The sequence below is a fragment of the Trichoderma ghanense genome (genome assembly GCF_004382785.1).
Source record: "Trichoderma ghanense strain CCMA-1212 chromosome Unknown scaffold_1, whole genome shotgun sequence".
Lineage (NCBI taxonomy): Eukaryota > Fungi > Ascomycota > Sordariomycetes > Hypocreales > Hypocreaceae > Trichoderma > Trichoderma ghanense.
In genome coordinates this window covers 276,887-293,470 of record NW_027395664.1, presented here as the reverse complement: position 1 = coordinate 293,470, position 16,584 = coordinate 276,887, and the positions used below count along the sequence as shown (strand labels likewise).

Sequence of the window (16,584 nt, the reverse complement as noted above, 5' to 3'; positions counted from 1 at the left end):
TTTCACGGCTAAACGAAGAGCAAACACTCTCCATGCCATATCCAGTGACGTACTTCCTTCCAAGACCCGAGATGACATAAAGTCGCCGGCACGTGGGTTTGAGCTATTTAACGAACATGGACTAAAGGACATGCAAGATCACGGGCGAGGTGAGATGGAGGGTGATCAAGTGACACGCAGGCACTATTCTAGAATGTCATGGGCACTGATACACTGACCGAGGTTCTGCCAGATCTGTCGAGACCACGACTGTGAGATGTTATTGCTTCCTACTACGGGAAAGGTAGCTTGACATTTCACAAGGTCGGATAAGCATCAGTTGGCTCCATGAATGCTGCATCTAGATAACCCCTTGGTTCACAATATACCCGAGCACAGCAGTCAGACAGAAAAGTAGCACATATATTTGCCTCTCTGCATTGCCATACAACAAGAGCCAACCCCATGGCATCAACCACAGCCTGAAAGCTACCACATACAGTAGAAAAAAAACGAAGGATAGTAAGATGTCAAGAAGATCCACAACTCCATCCAGCCGTTCCAACCTGTGTCTGTTCGTTCAAGTTCATTAAAACATGTATCGAATCCTCGCGGATGTTCGTGTTTGCACAATATCAAAAGGGGGAAAGGAAATGCCAAAAGAGACGCAAGACAGCACACCCTTGTGGTGAGCCTCAGTCTACGAGTCTGGCCCAGAATCGTGACGCAGACTTCAACAGCTCGTGAGAGTCTTTTTCGGCATGCTTCATCTCCGCGGCTGCGGCGTGCTTGTCGGCCGAGTATGACTTGGCCTTGCGCAGGTATTCATCGTGCTCCTCGGCGGTGCCAAAGGCCTGCAGCCACCAGAGCTTGGCTGACAGCTGGGCGTCGAGCAGTTGGAGCTGCAGCTTGTTCTGCGCGTCCTTGACCCAAGGCAGATCCTTCTTGAACAGAAAGTCGACATTGCTCATGTCGATTTTGCTTGCGGCCTCTTCAAGCTGCGCCTTGGCCGCTGATGCAAGGTCTTCCAGGTGCTGCCGCGCGTCTGCGATGCTGGCCAGCTTGGCGCCAAACGTCTTGGAGACGGTCTCGGTGACTGTGTGGCAAACGTTTTGACATGCCGAGCCCAGTGACTGCTTTGCATTCTCAATGCACCGCTCCGCCTCCTGAGCAGCCGCGGGTACGAGGCCCGAGAGATCGTGGGCAAGATGCTTGGTCCGCTCCAGAGCGCCCTCCATCAAGCCCTTGACAAAGCGAACCTTAACAACTTTGTGGATCTTTGGGCGGCAGCTGGCCTCGAGGACGACGCTGATGACGCCGTGGGAATCCCTCTTGGCAAACTTGAGGCGGAGGCCCTCGTCCACCGGCGATACCGTGGTGTCGACAAGGACCTCGTCTCTCTTGGTAGTCACCGTCAGGCAGTCCTTGGTCAGCCACGTCTTCTTGATATTCTCGGGAATGTGAATCACAATCTCATTGTTTGCTTCGGCAGTGAATGACACAGTCGGCCTCTTGGCGCCGAATATCCAGTCGACCGACTGGATATCGCTGATGGGCATCAAAGCCACGCCATTCGTAGACGAAGGCACGAGACTGCTGCTACTGGAAGTCGGTAATGACGAAGAAGAGGTGAGGTAGGACGTAGTCGTGACTGTCGCGGTTATTGGTGGGGACATTTGCTCCTTGTTTGCACCAGAAGACGGGCTTGTTGGTAGAAAGACGTGGAGGCCGATCAGGGCGACAAGGATGAACATGAAGCTGGGGAAGAACTCCCATGTTGCCTCAAGCCCACCCTCCTTGAACCGCAGTCTGACTGCTTCCAAAGCTTCGGACGCCTTGGTGTTCCACGATTTCTTCTTCTCATCCTCGCCGGGCCGCTCGATGACTTGGGTGGCCTCGGGAGTCGGGAAGGACGGGGTTCCCAGGCTCTGCTGCGTATACTCGAGCGACGGCTGCGAGTAGATGTCGTTCTCGAAGGCCGGGAATGGCTCGAGCTTGTTGTCCTCGTTTGTTATCTGGGACTCGGCCAGCACGGCGTCCTCGTGCACCGAGTCCTCGTCGTCCTCTTCGTCCTCGGTTTCATCGCGCTCAGACGATGCGCGGTCTGGCGATGGTCCGGGCATGTCGGCTTCGTCTACGGCAGACTCGGTCTCGTACGAGTCCTCCGTGCCGCCCAAGCTCTGGACATCGTCTGCCCGGTCGAGCGAGCCGACGGACTCGCTGATGGAGCCGGGGTAGTTGTCATCCGGAGACTCCTCGGTGTCGGTGTTGGGACCCGAGATGAGCTCGTAGGTCGACTCGCCCAGGTTGTTGTCGTCGTGGTCCGGAGCCAGCTCCATGATGTTGGGGTTGCTGCTCGATATCCAGTTCGCAAGCTGCTTGTTCACCTGCGGTCTGGGGAAGCGGAGCGTGGGCTCAGAGGCAGAGAGTCCTGCTGCAGCAGCTGCCGGCGTTTCTGCGTTGGCCGACGGCGAAAGTGTTGAAGACTGTGTTTGCGGTTGAACCGAAGCCGCGGGACTGCTCACTGGGGCAAGCAAAGTATCGCGACGGCGAGGCGGGAGTGGTGGCGTTTCACTCTGTTCCATCACGAAGTGACTGTGGTCAGTTCGAGGACCATCTCACGCACCCAAGCGATGACTCGTCGACGGGCCCATGAATCAAGCAGGTCGCGGGCACCTCGTTTCTCAGCGGCGACGGTGGGAGGCAGCAGGTGGAAGGTGGCAGAGGCAGAGGCAGAGATGCTGTGAATGCGTGCAAGCGGCCGATTTGATGGTGGAGGGGAGCAGAGAGGAGCGGCGGGGAGGGGCTGAGCTGGGGAGATGAATGGAGAGTGAGGTCAGAGGCCGGCACCTGCAACAAGGAAACGACTAACCAGGGCAGAGGAACAGAGAAGAGGGCTTGCGAGAGGCCGAAAGAGGGCATGGGCCAGAGTATCAGGAAGACGATCGGCCCTTTGAAGAGAGCTTGTCGCAATCAACCCGGGAGAGAGGCAAGCCGCGTGTGAAGCTGGTCGAGGCACGAAGCAACGCCCTGGAGGCTGAGGTTGATGCCTGCGGGAACCCGAGGCTGCCTGATGGTCGCTGTAGGTTTAGCGGGCGAGGGCGCTATCTGGCACCTACGGATCGCTGGTGGGGTGGGCGGCTGGGCTAAGGGGATGGATCTGATGGCGGGGGAGCTTCTGCGCGTGACCCAGCAGGCGAGGCAATTGTCCGAGTTGAGACTTGACTTGACTTGAACTTGTTCCTAGTGCAGATGCGAGATGGAGAAGACGGCTGGAGCTGGGCCGAGTGATTTGACGCCTTGACAGGTTGACAGGCGCCGAGTTGGAGGATGGAGCGAGAGGAGGCTGTCTCACGTGAAGATGGAATATTGAAGAAATTAGGTAGAACTCGGCCAGTCAAGGACTCGGCTGATGTGAAAGGCAGTGCCGACCCAAGGAAGAAACGGGAAACAAAAAGCCATCCACAGCCTGAGCAGAGTCAAGCGAGGCAAGCAAATGTCAGACGAGGCTGCAGGGAAAGACACTCGAATGGCCGAAGCAAACTGACGGGGCGTGGTGGGGCCTGCGTCTGCGTGGCTTTTCGTGGTTCGACTCAGCAGACACTCTCGAGCTTACCTACTTTAGCAGCTGATGATGATTTGTGAGTGTGAGGAGAGCGAGTTGACGCAGAGCCAGGCAACGCAACGACATGTCATCGACGCAAGCATGCAAGGTCCCAGCGGCGATATACATACGCGTGTCCACGATATGCAGCCCGGTTGGTGGTGAAGGCTTGCAGGTGCGTAGGGCGAATGTACTCCAAGTGAGGGGCCGTCTCGACAATGTACGAAATACTACCTACTGTAGTAGGTAATTAAGTAAGGTACCTTCCTACCCACCCAGATTATCGAGCTTTGAATTTCACTGCAAGCTGTATTCGAGACACGTCTCCGTCAAGAATGCATCTCTTCTACCTTGGTAGACTGAACAAACGACAAACCGCATCACCCTCCCATTTTATCCCATATCCCATCCCAGTTCATCTCATCAACATCAGCATTAGCCAAAAAACAAAGGGAAGCTCCCCCGAATTCTGACGTGTGCTCGCTTCCACCTCATTTTAGTACTGTACCTACTAGGTACTGTACCTGTGCGAGTACGTCAGTCATGGGAAGTCGGTGCATCTTCCCCTCCCACTGTGGACCCTCCCCTCTCCTCCCCTTCCCGCCGTCCCGAAGCTTCGATCCCAAATCGTTTCTCCATCCGGGCCTGCGGGGCGCTTTATTATCTATGTACTGTGATTTTCTTTTTTTTTTCTCGATCCCTTCGATCGGGGAGTCCACAAAACAAACTGCGGCGGCCCTCTTTTGGTCCTTCTTTGCCATTCTATTCTTTGTTCCTTATCAGGCATTACTTGCTTCATCTCAGGAGGTTCGTTCGCCAGGGACTACCGAGGCATTTACAGAGCCGACAAACGTCTCTTGCTCATCTACTTCCATAGTCAAAAGGGCAAAGTTCTCGGCTTCATGGAGCTACAGCATCGATACACAGCTTGTTTCAAATCGATATGCAATTGTGAGTTCATACGGCCGATATCGCTTCGGCATATACCTGAACCAAGCCCTATCTACTGTACCCCGTCCCAACCAGTCGTCACCACCCAGTCCCATGCATAACCCGCTGCAGCCTGCAGTAGCATGTGATACAAAACAAAGCCGATTAACCAAGATGATAAAAAAAGAAAACGTCCCGACATTCCGACATGATACGCGTGCCGCCCCCCGTCTAATGGTTTTTTTCCGTGTTCCCCAGTCTCCCTCAAACTCCGTGTTGGCCGAAGGCACAAAAGAAATTTCAAAGCAGAACAAAAATAAGAAAAAAGCAATGACGGAAATAGACAGAGCCCTCGGCGAGGCAGGGGTCCGGTCCAGCGTTGGCAACGACTGCCCCTACCAACCGCCCAGGGGTAAAACCAACCCAAGTCCACGACCCCGGCAGCCAAGAAGAGATCAATTGGAAGAAGTGGGGTATCTTCGCGTAGATGTTGTGACATGGAGAAGAGGCTGGCGGCCGGGGTCGGTCAGGAGGCTGAGAATGAGGCAGACAAGGGCGATTTTTCCAAACGCTGATGCTATCCGAATACGTCGTAGCCGAAGCGAGCCGTCTGATTAATAATGGCGTACAAAATAAAGAGTTGAGAAAGATATGCGCGATGCCGCAGAATGCTTAAAGTATGCAAATTATTGTGCGAGTCCGGCCTTACAGCACGCCGTGCTTCTTGAGGACCTTTTCCAGCGACTCGGCGCCAAAGTGCTCGTCATCCGGCATCATCTCGATAATGCCGGTGAGGTTGGCGAACAGATCTCCCTGATTTCGGTAGGCCAGGATGGCAGGCACGGCAGCATTGTCGAACTCAATGTCCTCGTAGTGGACCTTGACGAAGTGAACCGACGGGTTCGTCTTGACCAGGGGCAGCAGCACCGACTCGATTGCTGAAGAGACCTCGCTCTGGACCATGTTAGAACTCTCGTCATGGGGAGGCAAGATGTACGGAAGCTTTGACTCACCTCGTGATCGTAGACAAAGACGGCAACGGTAGTATCTCTGTTCACCTTCTCAATGGCGTCCAGGTAACCCAGGGCATCCACCTCGTCCAGGCGGCCATAGATGCGCGTGCTAGGGCTTGTCCTCCTGGTGCGAATGGAGTTGCCGGCCTCCTTCTCGAGCTCCTGTCTCCGGGCCTCTCTCCACTGGCTCAGGAACTCCTCTTCGTCGTCGTCGCCGCCGCTGAAGATGGCTTCCTCGCTCTCGCTCTCGCTCTTATCGGCGTTCGAGCGCGGGGCGCCAAAGACGCTCTTGCGAACGGACATGGCGCGGCTCCTCCATTTCGTCTTGCGGGCAGACTCGTAGCTTCGGGCATCGGCAATGACGCCCTTGACGCCGGTGGAGCGGCCGCTGTCAAATGACGCCGGGGGGAGCTTGAGCTCGGCGGCGGCAGTGGGCATCCTCATGGCTTCCTCGATTCTTTGGTTGCGGTATTGTTCCTCTTCAGAGAGGTCAGATTCGTGCTGCGAGTCAGCGTCGTCGCGATCCTCGGGGTGAAGGGTCTCGCGGGTAGTGTTGTTGGCGACAAGTCTGTCGAATTCGTCTTGAGCTTCAGTCGGCATCTTGAAGGTCTCGGGGCGGCTGAGGGTTGTTATATAGATGCTTGATGAGGGTGTGTGTAGCAGCGCAGTTGCAAGCTCGATCCAGCGGCCGTTGGAAGTTGTCGAGTGAGCCGAAAGACAAGACGCGTGGGAGGGGGGCGTGGGGAAGCGTTCGACTGGCTGTCGGGCAACGCGTTTCTCGAACAAGCGGAGCAGGCGAGCAAGGGGTTGAGACAGAAAAGCGTCGATTCCGAGTCTTGATTTGCCCAACAGGACGCTCGGATCAGGGCAGCGTGTGAGGGCGGCTATTTGGTTCGATTGTGCAAGAGATGGAATCGTCGGCGAGAGCGAGACAGAGTCGAGCAGCCAACAAACGGGGCCCCTGACCAGAAACGCACGCCCCCCTTTTTTGATGCGGCAAGCAGTTTCAGCAGGCAGATCGCGGTAGTAGGTCCATATGCCAGCTGGCAGGGGGGGCAGCACCAGAGGATCCAGAGGGCAGGGCCCGGAGCGGGTTGTGAAGGGACGAAGAGAGCTGGGCTTGTGATTGGCGAGGTTGGGTGTTGTGGTGGACTTGGGGCAGGGATGAGGTACAGTACAGTACAATACGGACAAGACGGGCAACCACGGCAAGACGAGGAAGGTGGCGCGGGGGTTGTGGCGCAGGCGCATTCAAGCATGTCAGCGGCTGTCGAGCCCTAACAACACCAAAGGCGATGCCTGTAAGTGCTGTGAATGGTCTACAGCAGCATCAACACCTTCCAGTTGACATCAAGACGGCATCATCGAGGTCATCGAAGCTACGCGTTAGTCCTCCGATCGGCAGCTCTACAAGTACTTTGAGTTTTGCTCTGAGCATCATCACCGCAAGCACCAACTCGACGAGGCTGAAGATCTATTACGAGCATTCATGCGTTGACACTTCAATCCGGGGTCATCCTTGCACTTCTTGTATGAGCCAGAATGGTCATCAATGCGGCCATGCTAGAATCCTGCTAGAACGCTGCTAGAAGCGAAGATGGACAGCGCCCAATCCCACCCTTCGTCATCAGCTGCCGCTCTGCCCATCACATCGTTGCCCAAAGCCGGGATGGCATGTGGCTCCTCTTGTCGAACCACCGGCGCCAAGGAAACGAACGACTGACGGCTGAGCCTCACACCGAAACCAGTCGATTCTACGGATAGCCATCTCCAATGTTGGCCTTGTACACACGAGAAGAGCCAGACGGGTGCCCTTGTCCTGGCCAGCAGGCACAACAGCATCACCCGAAGCAAGATGACACAGCTTCCTTGCTGATTTCTGCGCCTTCTAGAAGCTCAAGCGTGGTGCGAATTGACCAGACCAGATGGAATGCTTGGAAGCTCAGAAATTGTTTGGTAGGATTCACACAATCCCCGCATCCCATCCAACTACATACACACCTCTTGCATGGACATCCAATCTCGTGTGCGGCCTGCCATGCTATTCTTGGGGCAAACAAGGGTATGTTGAGACCAACCAAGTGGACAAAATTCGCCCGACTGGACGGCTGAGTGTGATCGCGGTCACAGCCTCTTCATGCGCATGATGAATGGTTTGACGTTAGCTGGGCCCTCGTGAGAAACACGCATTGTGGCTCAGAGAGGCGGTATGTTTCAAGCAGTGCCGAGCAGCCCTACGTCGGAGAAGAACGGTGAGAGAACAAAGAGCGAGAAGAACCCCGGCTCTGGCTGACGTGGTTGACCATGGCGAAGGGCGGCTTACATGCCCGGTGCCTGGTGCCTGCGTTTCTTGATGACTGCTTCATTTTCCAGGATTGGTGGGAAGTTGGTATTATGAGTAGGTTTGCTGCACCCTGCCGTGACTCTCTCTGGCTCGCCTCGATTCATCTCGATTACCGCCGCCAACCTCACTCCCGAGGCCATTACATCACCACGCACAGCGTCCTGCTACGTGGAAACGAAATGCAACCCACCCTCGGCGTCCCCAGGCCAAGGAAGAACAATGAAGGAGCTGGCATCGAGAACACATGAATGATCAAATCGCATGCTTCCATGTCGTTACTCGTATATTGCTGCTGCCCATGCGCGCTAAGCTGAAAATAGCAAGGCCCCATTCATGCCCTTGCTGTTTCAGGATCCGTTTCATCTTTTCTCATGCAGATCCGAGGCCTGTTTAATATCAGAGCCCCTGGTCCTGGTCATTTTCGGGCTTCCCATTGGTCTGGTGTAGCAGGACGAGTTGGGCGTCATCTCAGCTTGCTTGCTATGACCATGGGAAGGGAAAAGCGTGATGAAAGGAGAGAAACGTGTTGCGGCGCAGCCACCGCGGCTTCTATATGATGATGCTGCTTTCAAATATAGCTTGGACGGAGTCCAGCGCTTACGGAGTAGAGTGAGACCAGATACGAGTATTCTTTTAACTGGGAATATCAAGGTACGGGGCTCATCATTTGTTCATGCTGTGTCAGGATGGCCCCGAATGACAACTCATCTATCTGATGCCAATAGGCGCCATTTCAAGATCCAACGTGCCGAGGCTCGGTGAAGGAGGCTACGAGTCCCTCAGCGAGTCAAGTTGATACAAAGACCCTCTTTGGTTCCCGTACAGCCTGGGGGCGGGCGTCGAGATGCAACCTCATCGACGTCCCAATTTGATGCAATGTAGTACTTTACTGACCATACTAGTACGCCGCACATGCAGCTTCCCGATGCCATGAGCTGCAGCCGCATGATGAGCATATCGTCCAGTTATATCCCTCCCGATTTTTGAGTGTTTTCAAAGATGAGAAGAGAAATTATGATTGGATAGGATGCTTGAAGCTGAGAGGCGTCCTTGGCGCAGCGGATGATCCGATGGTAAAGGTACCTATATATATATATATAGACATTCAAGCACCACTCGACCTCTGACAACCATATCTAATTCCCATGAAGCCAACATGTGTGGCAGTCACGCTGCTACTCGAGAGACATTGAGTATCCTTTCTGATATCTCCGTATGAGCTCGTATATAGTACTTCTTGGCCCTGCTCTCCTCCATTCTCCCTGACGTCTCCTCATCATCTTCACGCTGCCATCACATCACCAGACTCTGCAAATTTGATCGTTGTACACAAGGTATCCATCAATCATTGGAAATCTCCCAGCTCGACTCAGCAACCCATTCATCCCCAAAACCATCACTTACACACAAATTTTCCACTACTACATTCATGAACAGCCAATTTCTGTCATGGACGCACCACCACTCCTACTCCTGTTCGCCCCCTCCTCCAAGGCCCAGAGGCGCCTTCATCCCCAACTCCCACCATTCCCTCAAGAAGGGATCCATACATGCACCATATCCAAGGTATACGAAGCAATGTGTCAAGATCCGTCAAAAGAGACAAACTTCCATCTTGCCCTGTCAGAACTCCGTACTTTACCCATATGGAGCCTCTCTCTCCCTAAAAAAAAAAAAAATAAATAAAATAAAATGATAGCATATCATCTGACGCATGCGTCATTGTTCGCACAAAGGCTTCATGCTCCCGCTGAAAGTTGCCTACCTAAGCAAGAAGGGCCAATAACATCCATCGCCAAAGGGGGACAAATCTGCCAACTCTATTTAGATATGTTCTTCTTATTGTTCCTTTTTGGAGTTTCCGTTTGATCGGTTGATCAATGGCCGGCCACTTATCACAAGTTCGGCCTTCCAGCCCGTCATACTCAACTATTCCATGCCGCATCTCTTTCTGACTTGATCAGGAGCTGGCATCCTCGACAACCTACTAGGTGTAGGTAAGAAAGGCAGATCCGAGGTTTGATCTCCATCACTGCCGTCTATTTAGTTTCGAGGGAACAAGTCGCGACACCGTAACGGCTTTGCAACACCAGCTGCTATTCCAATGCAATGCTCCACTTCAAAATCCGAATCTACTACCAATTGGGCCCCCCAACAAACAATACAAGACCGGCCATTCAGCGGGACTTGATTCCACCATTCAAGTATCCGAGCATACCAAGGTAAAGAAGGAAACTTCGTAGACGTATCAAGTAAATCAGGCCAGACGAATATCAAAGGTGTACATATCCCTCCGCCAACGCAAACCACCACGTTAATGAAAGAATATCTCGTTCAGAGTAAAGCATATTAACAAAAGCATAGTAACACTAAACAGATATATCTCGGCCTAACAGATGCAAATGAATAAGTAAGAGAAACCAAAACGAATCCTCCCCGTGGTATCGCTGTAATCCACTCCCAACCGCTCAACATCATCCACCACTCAACAACCTCCCCCCTCCCTCTCCCATCACTTTCCGTACCCTTTGAACGTCATCCTGGCAGAAGAAAGGAAGAAAAGCTCGCCCCTGTGTGTGTGTCTTGTTGAATCATCGTACTGTATTATCTGGAAGCTTTGGAATCTGCTCCTTTGTTATAAGTCACCCACACTCCACCCCGTCCCTACCAAAACACAGAAAGCATCCTCCCCTCTCCACCTGAATTTCCTTCCAACGAAATCGAAAAAGAAAACCACTCCTCCCCCTGGCTCTCCAGAATTTTTTTTTCTCGTGGCTCTGTAGTATGCGCGCCCTTCTAAAAATCACTGAGCTGCCAGCTCGTCGGCGTCAAGATGATCGCAGACGGGCTGGAACGCGTTACAGAGGCAGTCGAAGACATAGAAAAAAACCATCAAGTAATACAGCACCCGGCCCGTCGCCAACTACCCAGAGCTTATCAGAAAACGCAGAAACTAATGTGCAAAGAATTTTGGGGGGATCAGGCGGGAGGGAACAAAGAATAAATAATAAGGAAATCAAAGAATAAGGAGAGAGAGGGAAAGGGGAAACAAAAGGTATCAAGTCGGCCGGTTCCCTTTTTCCGACTGTCGCCGAAAGAATCGGAGTATGTCTCCGCGAGACCTAGGCAGGGGCTCATGCATCGGCCAAAAAAAATAAATAAGATAAAAAGGAAAAAGGATTCGGTTTAAGTAGGGCACGTTTCGTCACTTCGTCCTGCGTACGCCAGTATTCGCAAGCCAGATATGCGTGGTCGGGTGTCCGAATTGGCGGGTAATATGATCGTTTCAATGCGGATGGTGATGAAAGGTTCGCGGGGGTAAGACTCGAGTCGGCAAAAGCGGCAAAAGTCCTTCTGTATCTTAGCCGTAGGCACTCTAATAAGCCCAGACCTTGAGCTGCAGAGGAGGTTAGCCATGTCGAGTTCGGGGAGAGATGCAGCCTTGTTCAACATACCAGAGAGTCCCATGAACCTGTGCACAGGCTGATGCCGTCGTTGCTGACACCCAAGCAGCTCACACGGTTTTCGTGGCCTACCAGTGAGCCGACCTTTTCGCCTCGTGTGATATCCCAGACCTGGTCCGCGGGTTAGCGTCAATCGTCAAGACAAAAAGCAGTTTGAAAGAGCTTACCTTGCACTCAAAGTCGTCATAACCGGCAAAGAGCAGACGGCCGGACACGGAGGTGGCAACGGAGGTAATGCCGCAAAGAATGGACTCGGACTGTATCATCATGTTAGCGAGCCGATTCACGTCATCAAAGCCACCCCCCCTCTCCACGAAAAGCTGGTTGTACGCACTCCATAGAGGTTGAGTTCGCGATCGGCGCGAATGTCAAAGAGTCGGCAGGTGGCATCGTCAGAACCCGTGACAAAAGAGTGGCCATCGGGGAAGAACTGGATGGCGTTGATGTCGGACTCATGGCCGGCAAAGGTCTGGACGGCCTTGCCGGCACGGATGTCCCAGAGCTTGGCGAAGGCGTCGCAGGCACCAGAGATGAAGGTGTTCTGGTTGGTCGGGTTGAGGCTGATGCTCATGACGTCGCCGAGGTGGTCGGCGAACTCGGTGACCTTCTGGCCCGTCTCAATGTCCCACTTCATGCAGGTCATGTCGCCGGACGAGGTAAGGATGCTTCGGTCGTTGATGAAACGGCAGCAGGACAAGTAGCCGGCGTGGCCGGACAGCTCCCTAGCTACTCGAGTTGGGCCGTCGCGCTGCTGGTTGAGGTTGTAGATGGAACAGATGTTATCAAGACCACCGCAGGCGACGAAGTTGCCGCTGGGGGCGTATGCGCACGTCATGACCCATGATGACCGCAGCGGGATGGCATGAACTTTGTTAGTGGTGTAGGCATCCCAAATGATGAGCTTTCCATCCTGCGAGGCCGAAACAAGGTGTCGACGATCTGTAGACCAGTGCATAGCGTAGATCTTGGCCAGATGGCCCTTCAACGTCCGCTTCGCCCGCATGAGCTGGTTCTTGGGGATGGGCTCGTGAGCCTGCTGAGCGACAGCACGGACTAGAGGGCGAGGACAAAAGATGACCGGGTTAGCATCGCGAGAACCTTGTACTGTGGAATCCCCCTTGTTTGACGAGACTGGCGGACAACAGAATCATCGCCGGCCGCGGCGCCACGTCGATTGAGAGGCCAGGAGAGACGGCAAGAGTTCTCGCCGGGAGAAATGGAGAGAAGCGGAAAATCAACATACGGGTGGTGTCGGCCAGCTCGTCCTTCTTTCGCTTGATCCTGTCCTTGAGCGTCTCGGCCTCGCGACGCGCCTGCTGGATGCGCGCCTGCATCGCCTCGGGCGACACATCGTTGGGCTGCGAATTCATGGCGAAATCGACGACGGGCGGAAGCAGAGGATGGAGATGGGCGGCGGGCGAAGGCGTTGGCAGCGGGTTTGGCGGGTTCGTCGTCGGGGGAGAGTCGAGATCGAGGCGAGTCGAATTGACGACGGTTGGGACTGTGGAGAGCGGAGGGAGAGGAGAAGGAGAGAATTGCGCTGGCTTGGATTGGGGGGGAAATGGAACGGTTGGAAGGGAACCCAAAGAGCTCGAGGTACGGGAGTACGGCCGGGCAGGTACCTTTTTCCTTTACTGGGCTGGACTGGGAGGCAGCGATCACACAGAGACAAAGAGGCAGAGGCAGAGGCAGAGGCAGGTTGAGAGGCGACTACAGTGCATGGAGGCTCCAGGCCCAGGCAGGTCGTTTGCTCCTATCCCGGCATCCCAGCACTGGCGCTCGGCGCTCCAGGGGGCTTGGCCCGGGCTGGTTAGGGCCAGTGGGCAGTGGGCAGTGGGCGGGCCAGCGCTCTAGCCCGGCTGGGGTGCCTGGGGCGGATTTGCGGGAAATTGACGGTGGGCTCCAGCGCAGAGGCCCTGAGCGCGAGCACAGTCGAGCCTGCGGCGATTGGGCACCTGCAGCTGCAGCTGCGCTTCAAGGGCCGGGGCGATGGGCTAGAGGGCACCTGCGCCAGACCAGTGGCCCGCTAGAGCTGCTAGAGCGGCTGATATCTGGCGATTCGGCGCAGCTGCGAGATGTGACGCCCAAGATGTCGGGAGCTACAAGTACAGTATTACTGACAGAGGTACTATTCGGGATTTGTCGAATCAAAAGAGAGACGAGTCCAAGGCGTTTCCAGGACTTGCGTCACGGCTTGGATCCATGTTGCATGGATTGCGGGCTTCATGTTCTGATGCGTCTCCAGCGCATCCCGTCCTGCCAGCTGGCCGCGCCTGCGCTGCAAGGGGAACCGGCGAGATTCAGGTCCCGTCGACAAGCTCAGGAGTACCGGCCTCGTACCTGGAGCGGCCAGATGAGCATTGATACCCGTCTCCGCCCCAAGCGATGCAGCATTCGCCAAGTCCCGACGCAAGCGCGAGTACCTCGACTGTACCGGCTCAATCTGACGGAGCAACTGGCACCAGCGAGCGCCATGACAAGATGCGCTTCAACTTGCCCTGGATTCATTTCATCCACTCTTCATTGATTCATCATTTTCGCTGCCCCCGTGCGGCTACGAGTGTGTCCGGGAGCCTCTGATTCTATTTCTCCTCCCATTTCTACTGTAAGCGTGTCATGGCCCGCGGTTCTGGTATCCGGGAAACGACCCAGGGTGCAGAGCAGCTGTGTTTGGGGGTCTACTGTACGGAGCACGGGAGGCTCGTTTCTGCATCTCGAAATAGCAGCCCGGCGGTTGCATCCACACGAATACTGTACAGGAAATGCAGGTTGTCTCAGTGAGTCCAGACATCAAACACGGCCGCAAGTCGGTTCAGCTCGATGACTTGATGGCGGTCAGACAGACAGGCGGACAGGCTGACCGACAAGGCGTTCCCCTCTCCTCTCGCTCTCTTCCTCCCCCAAATCCCACGTCGATGCTGCTAATGCTTCTCTACCGCTGACCGTGACGCGCACAAGCTGCCGAGCTGCAGCATGCCAGCATGCCAGCACTAGGCGCAGATGAGGACCGCGATTCAACGCAGTTGGTCGACCGAGACGACTGGACAGATAGACAGGCCACAGTGGCGCCAGACCGCAAACCGCCACTGTGTTGCCTAGGCGAGGCCCTTCCCGAGATGCAGATTCTCCGACTCTCCTCTCTCTGTCTTTAGCCTGCTCGTAATCAAGGTAGCATTGATTATCAGGGGCAAGGAGACGGGGTGGGGTTCTGACCCTCGACGATGCATGTGCGGGTTGGCTGGCCCTGTTTCTTCGAGAGAAGAAGAAGAAGACGACGAAGAAAGAGAGAGACGACAGGGAGCCAGGGGTCGCCTGACGGTGCAGACAACCTTGCAAGGAAGCGTCGCTAGCCCGGACACGAAGAAATGCGAATGGGCGCGTCCGTGTGCCTGTGTGTCGTTCGGATTTGGGGCACAGGGCACGGGCAGATTGATGAAATCTTGCTTCCATCGTACATTCTCAGATGCAGCTTTCCGCGCCCGTCCTCAGCCTCTCTCTCTCTCTGTTGCTCGCCCGATCTGCAGCCAGCCAACCAGTGACAGCCCATCGTCGAGCAATCAACCCGACCAACAGCGCCGCCGGCTCTCACGTCTCGATGGCGAACGAACGCATCGCGGTTCCTATCAGAGGCGGTTGACGCCACTGGCCGTGGCCCTGCAGCTGCCCCCCTGAGAGCAGATTAGCCATGAATGATACGGGGGTGGTTGCGAGTAATATTGCTGGCTGGCAGGAGCACAAGTACCGTACGGATATGTGTGTGAGGTATGTATCCAACGTCAAGTCTTGTGTTCTCGTCGCGCAACATGCTCCTCCGTGATGCGCTCCCCTCCCGCAAGGCAGAAACCCACGATGCCTCCCTATTCCCGCCATGGCGTCCATCGCGTCCAAGACCTCTTCGCCCTCTTCTTCATCCTGCCTCTCATTGCACCTCATCACTGACCACAATCCCAAATCCCACATCCCACATCCCAATCCTATCCCCGATCCTGTCTAGCCCAGGCCCGGCCAAGGACCGCAATTTACGATGCCTGCATCTCGACCCGCTTCCCTGCTCCGAGCCCACCTTCTACTCGCAGCTTTGGCCCGGCCTAGCACCAAGACGTTTTGCTCTGCACTAGCCGATCCGCAGCTCATCCTTGACCCCCGGCCTGGGGGGAGCCTGGGTCCGGGCCAGGTACGGAGGACAGTAACTTGCATACGGTGGAAGCCGCCTGCGAGTAATTAATGGCAGCCGCCTCATCGCTCGAAGCAGGAGATGCCGAAGATGGGGGGGGGATTCCAGCTGAGCAGAAGGCTGGCTGTTTGATGAGCCCCCTTTCATACCTGCTCCCGTATGAGCAACAGGTGAGCGCCTTGGATCAGACAGTCACGACGATGAAACCAGATCAATCTCTTCGCGAGTGAACATGACGTGCTTCGGACGAGTACACGGCTCTTCTACCGACACTGACAGAAAGACGCGCAACTTGTCGTGCTGGAAGACGAGGCCAATGTCCTTGCCCGCATTGCCGTGCGGATACTCTAATTTCATGCTTCTCCCGAAGCGGCCGCACTGTGTTTTCCAGAGTGATCAAAGCGCACTTTTTTCCCTTTTTTTCCCCTGCTTCCCGTTGCTACTGAAGTTTTGCTATATGTGGAAGGTAATCGTACTTTGTCGTACTTTGTACAAGCCCCATCACGGGCATCGCGGGAGGATGCCATTGTGGCGGTTCACCGTTGTGTGCCGTACCGTTGCGTGTGTCTCTGCTCCGGTTACACTGACGATGATGCATCCAGTAGAAGCGCTGTTCTGCGTGAAAGAAGAGGATTCTCCGTTGTTGTTCCTTTGTAAGCAATGGACTCTTTTCTACTAGGTAGATTTATACCGAATCTGAGTATACCTACATAAGTTATTGACTGGATCGACCTGCCTCACTCGTGTTATTACCTACCTTCTGGGTAACAGTTTGCATGCAACGTGGAGGGAATCATCATCCTCTACCTTGGTCTTTCTTCTCGACGCTACTTTTCCCGGTTGTTTACTATTGTGATCTGCCGGCTAACCCAATTTTTTTCCCTTCCTCACTTGAATGGGAAGCCTTTCCATACATCTGAACTCTTATATAAAAGGCACGTCTGCAAATTTGTTGACTCCTCCTCTCTCGCCATCCTATCTTACCTAGGGTAAGGCATATCACGAACCTATCCCAAATATAGCAGTCCGCATTTAACGAATCTCGATGAACCCCGACGGCTTTCACCCCCCCCCCC

General features: G+C 54.7%; 4 protein-coding genes across 4 annotated transcripts; all 4 read right to left on the bottom strand.

Annotated features, from left to right (window-relative positions):
- Positions 1-674: 674 nt before the first annotated feature.
- Positions 675-2,901, bottom strand: CCMA1212_001449 (uncharacterized protein; the record flags this gene model as incomplete). The annotated part of the gene is made up of 3 exons (XM_073698873.1): positions 675-2,555; positions 2,606-2,720; positions 2,852-2,901. The coding sequence occupies 3 exons, from the start codon at positions 2,899-2,901 to the stop codon at positions 675-677; spliced, it is 2,046 nt and encodes a 681-aa protein (XP_073562199.1).
- A 2,317-nt stretch (positions 2,902-5,218) lies between these two features.
- CCMA1212_001448 (Phosducin-like protein) lies at positions 5,219-6,126 on the bottom strand (the record flags this gene model as incomplete). The annotated part of the gene is made up of 2 exons (XM_073698872.1): positions 5,219-5,467; positions 5,527-6,126. The coding sequence occupies 2 exons, from the start codon at positions 6,124-6,126 to the stop codon at positions 5,219-5,221; spliced, it is 849 nt and encodes a 282-aa protein (XP_073562561.1).
- Positions 6,127-11,246: 5,120 nt separating this feature from the next.
- On the bottom strand, positions 11,247-13,055 carry CCMA1212_001447 (uncharacterized protein; the record flags this gene model as incomplete). The annotated part of the gene is made up of 6 exons (XM_073698871.1): positions 11,247-11,267; positions 11,326-11,445; positions 11,502-11,591; positions 11,669-12,387; positions 12,578-12,835; positions 13,049-13,055. The coding sequence occupies 6 exons, from the start codon at positions 13,053-13,055 to the stop codon at positions 11,247-11,249; spliced, it is 1,215 nt and encodes a 404-aa protein (XP_073562200.1).
- Positions 13,056-14,680: 1,625 nt separating this feature from the next.
- CCMA1212_001446 (uncharacterized protein) lies at positions 14,681-14,881 on the bottom strand (the record flags this gene model as incomplete). The annotated part of the gene is made up of 1 exon (XM_073698870.1): positions 14,681-14,881. One exon carries the CDS (start codon positions 14,879-14,881, stop codon positions 14,681-14,683), a length of 201 nt encoding a protein of 66 aa, XP_073562201.1.
- Positions 14,882-16,584: the final 1,703 nt, after the last annotated feature.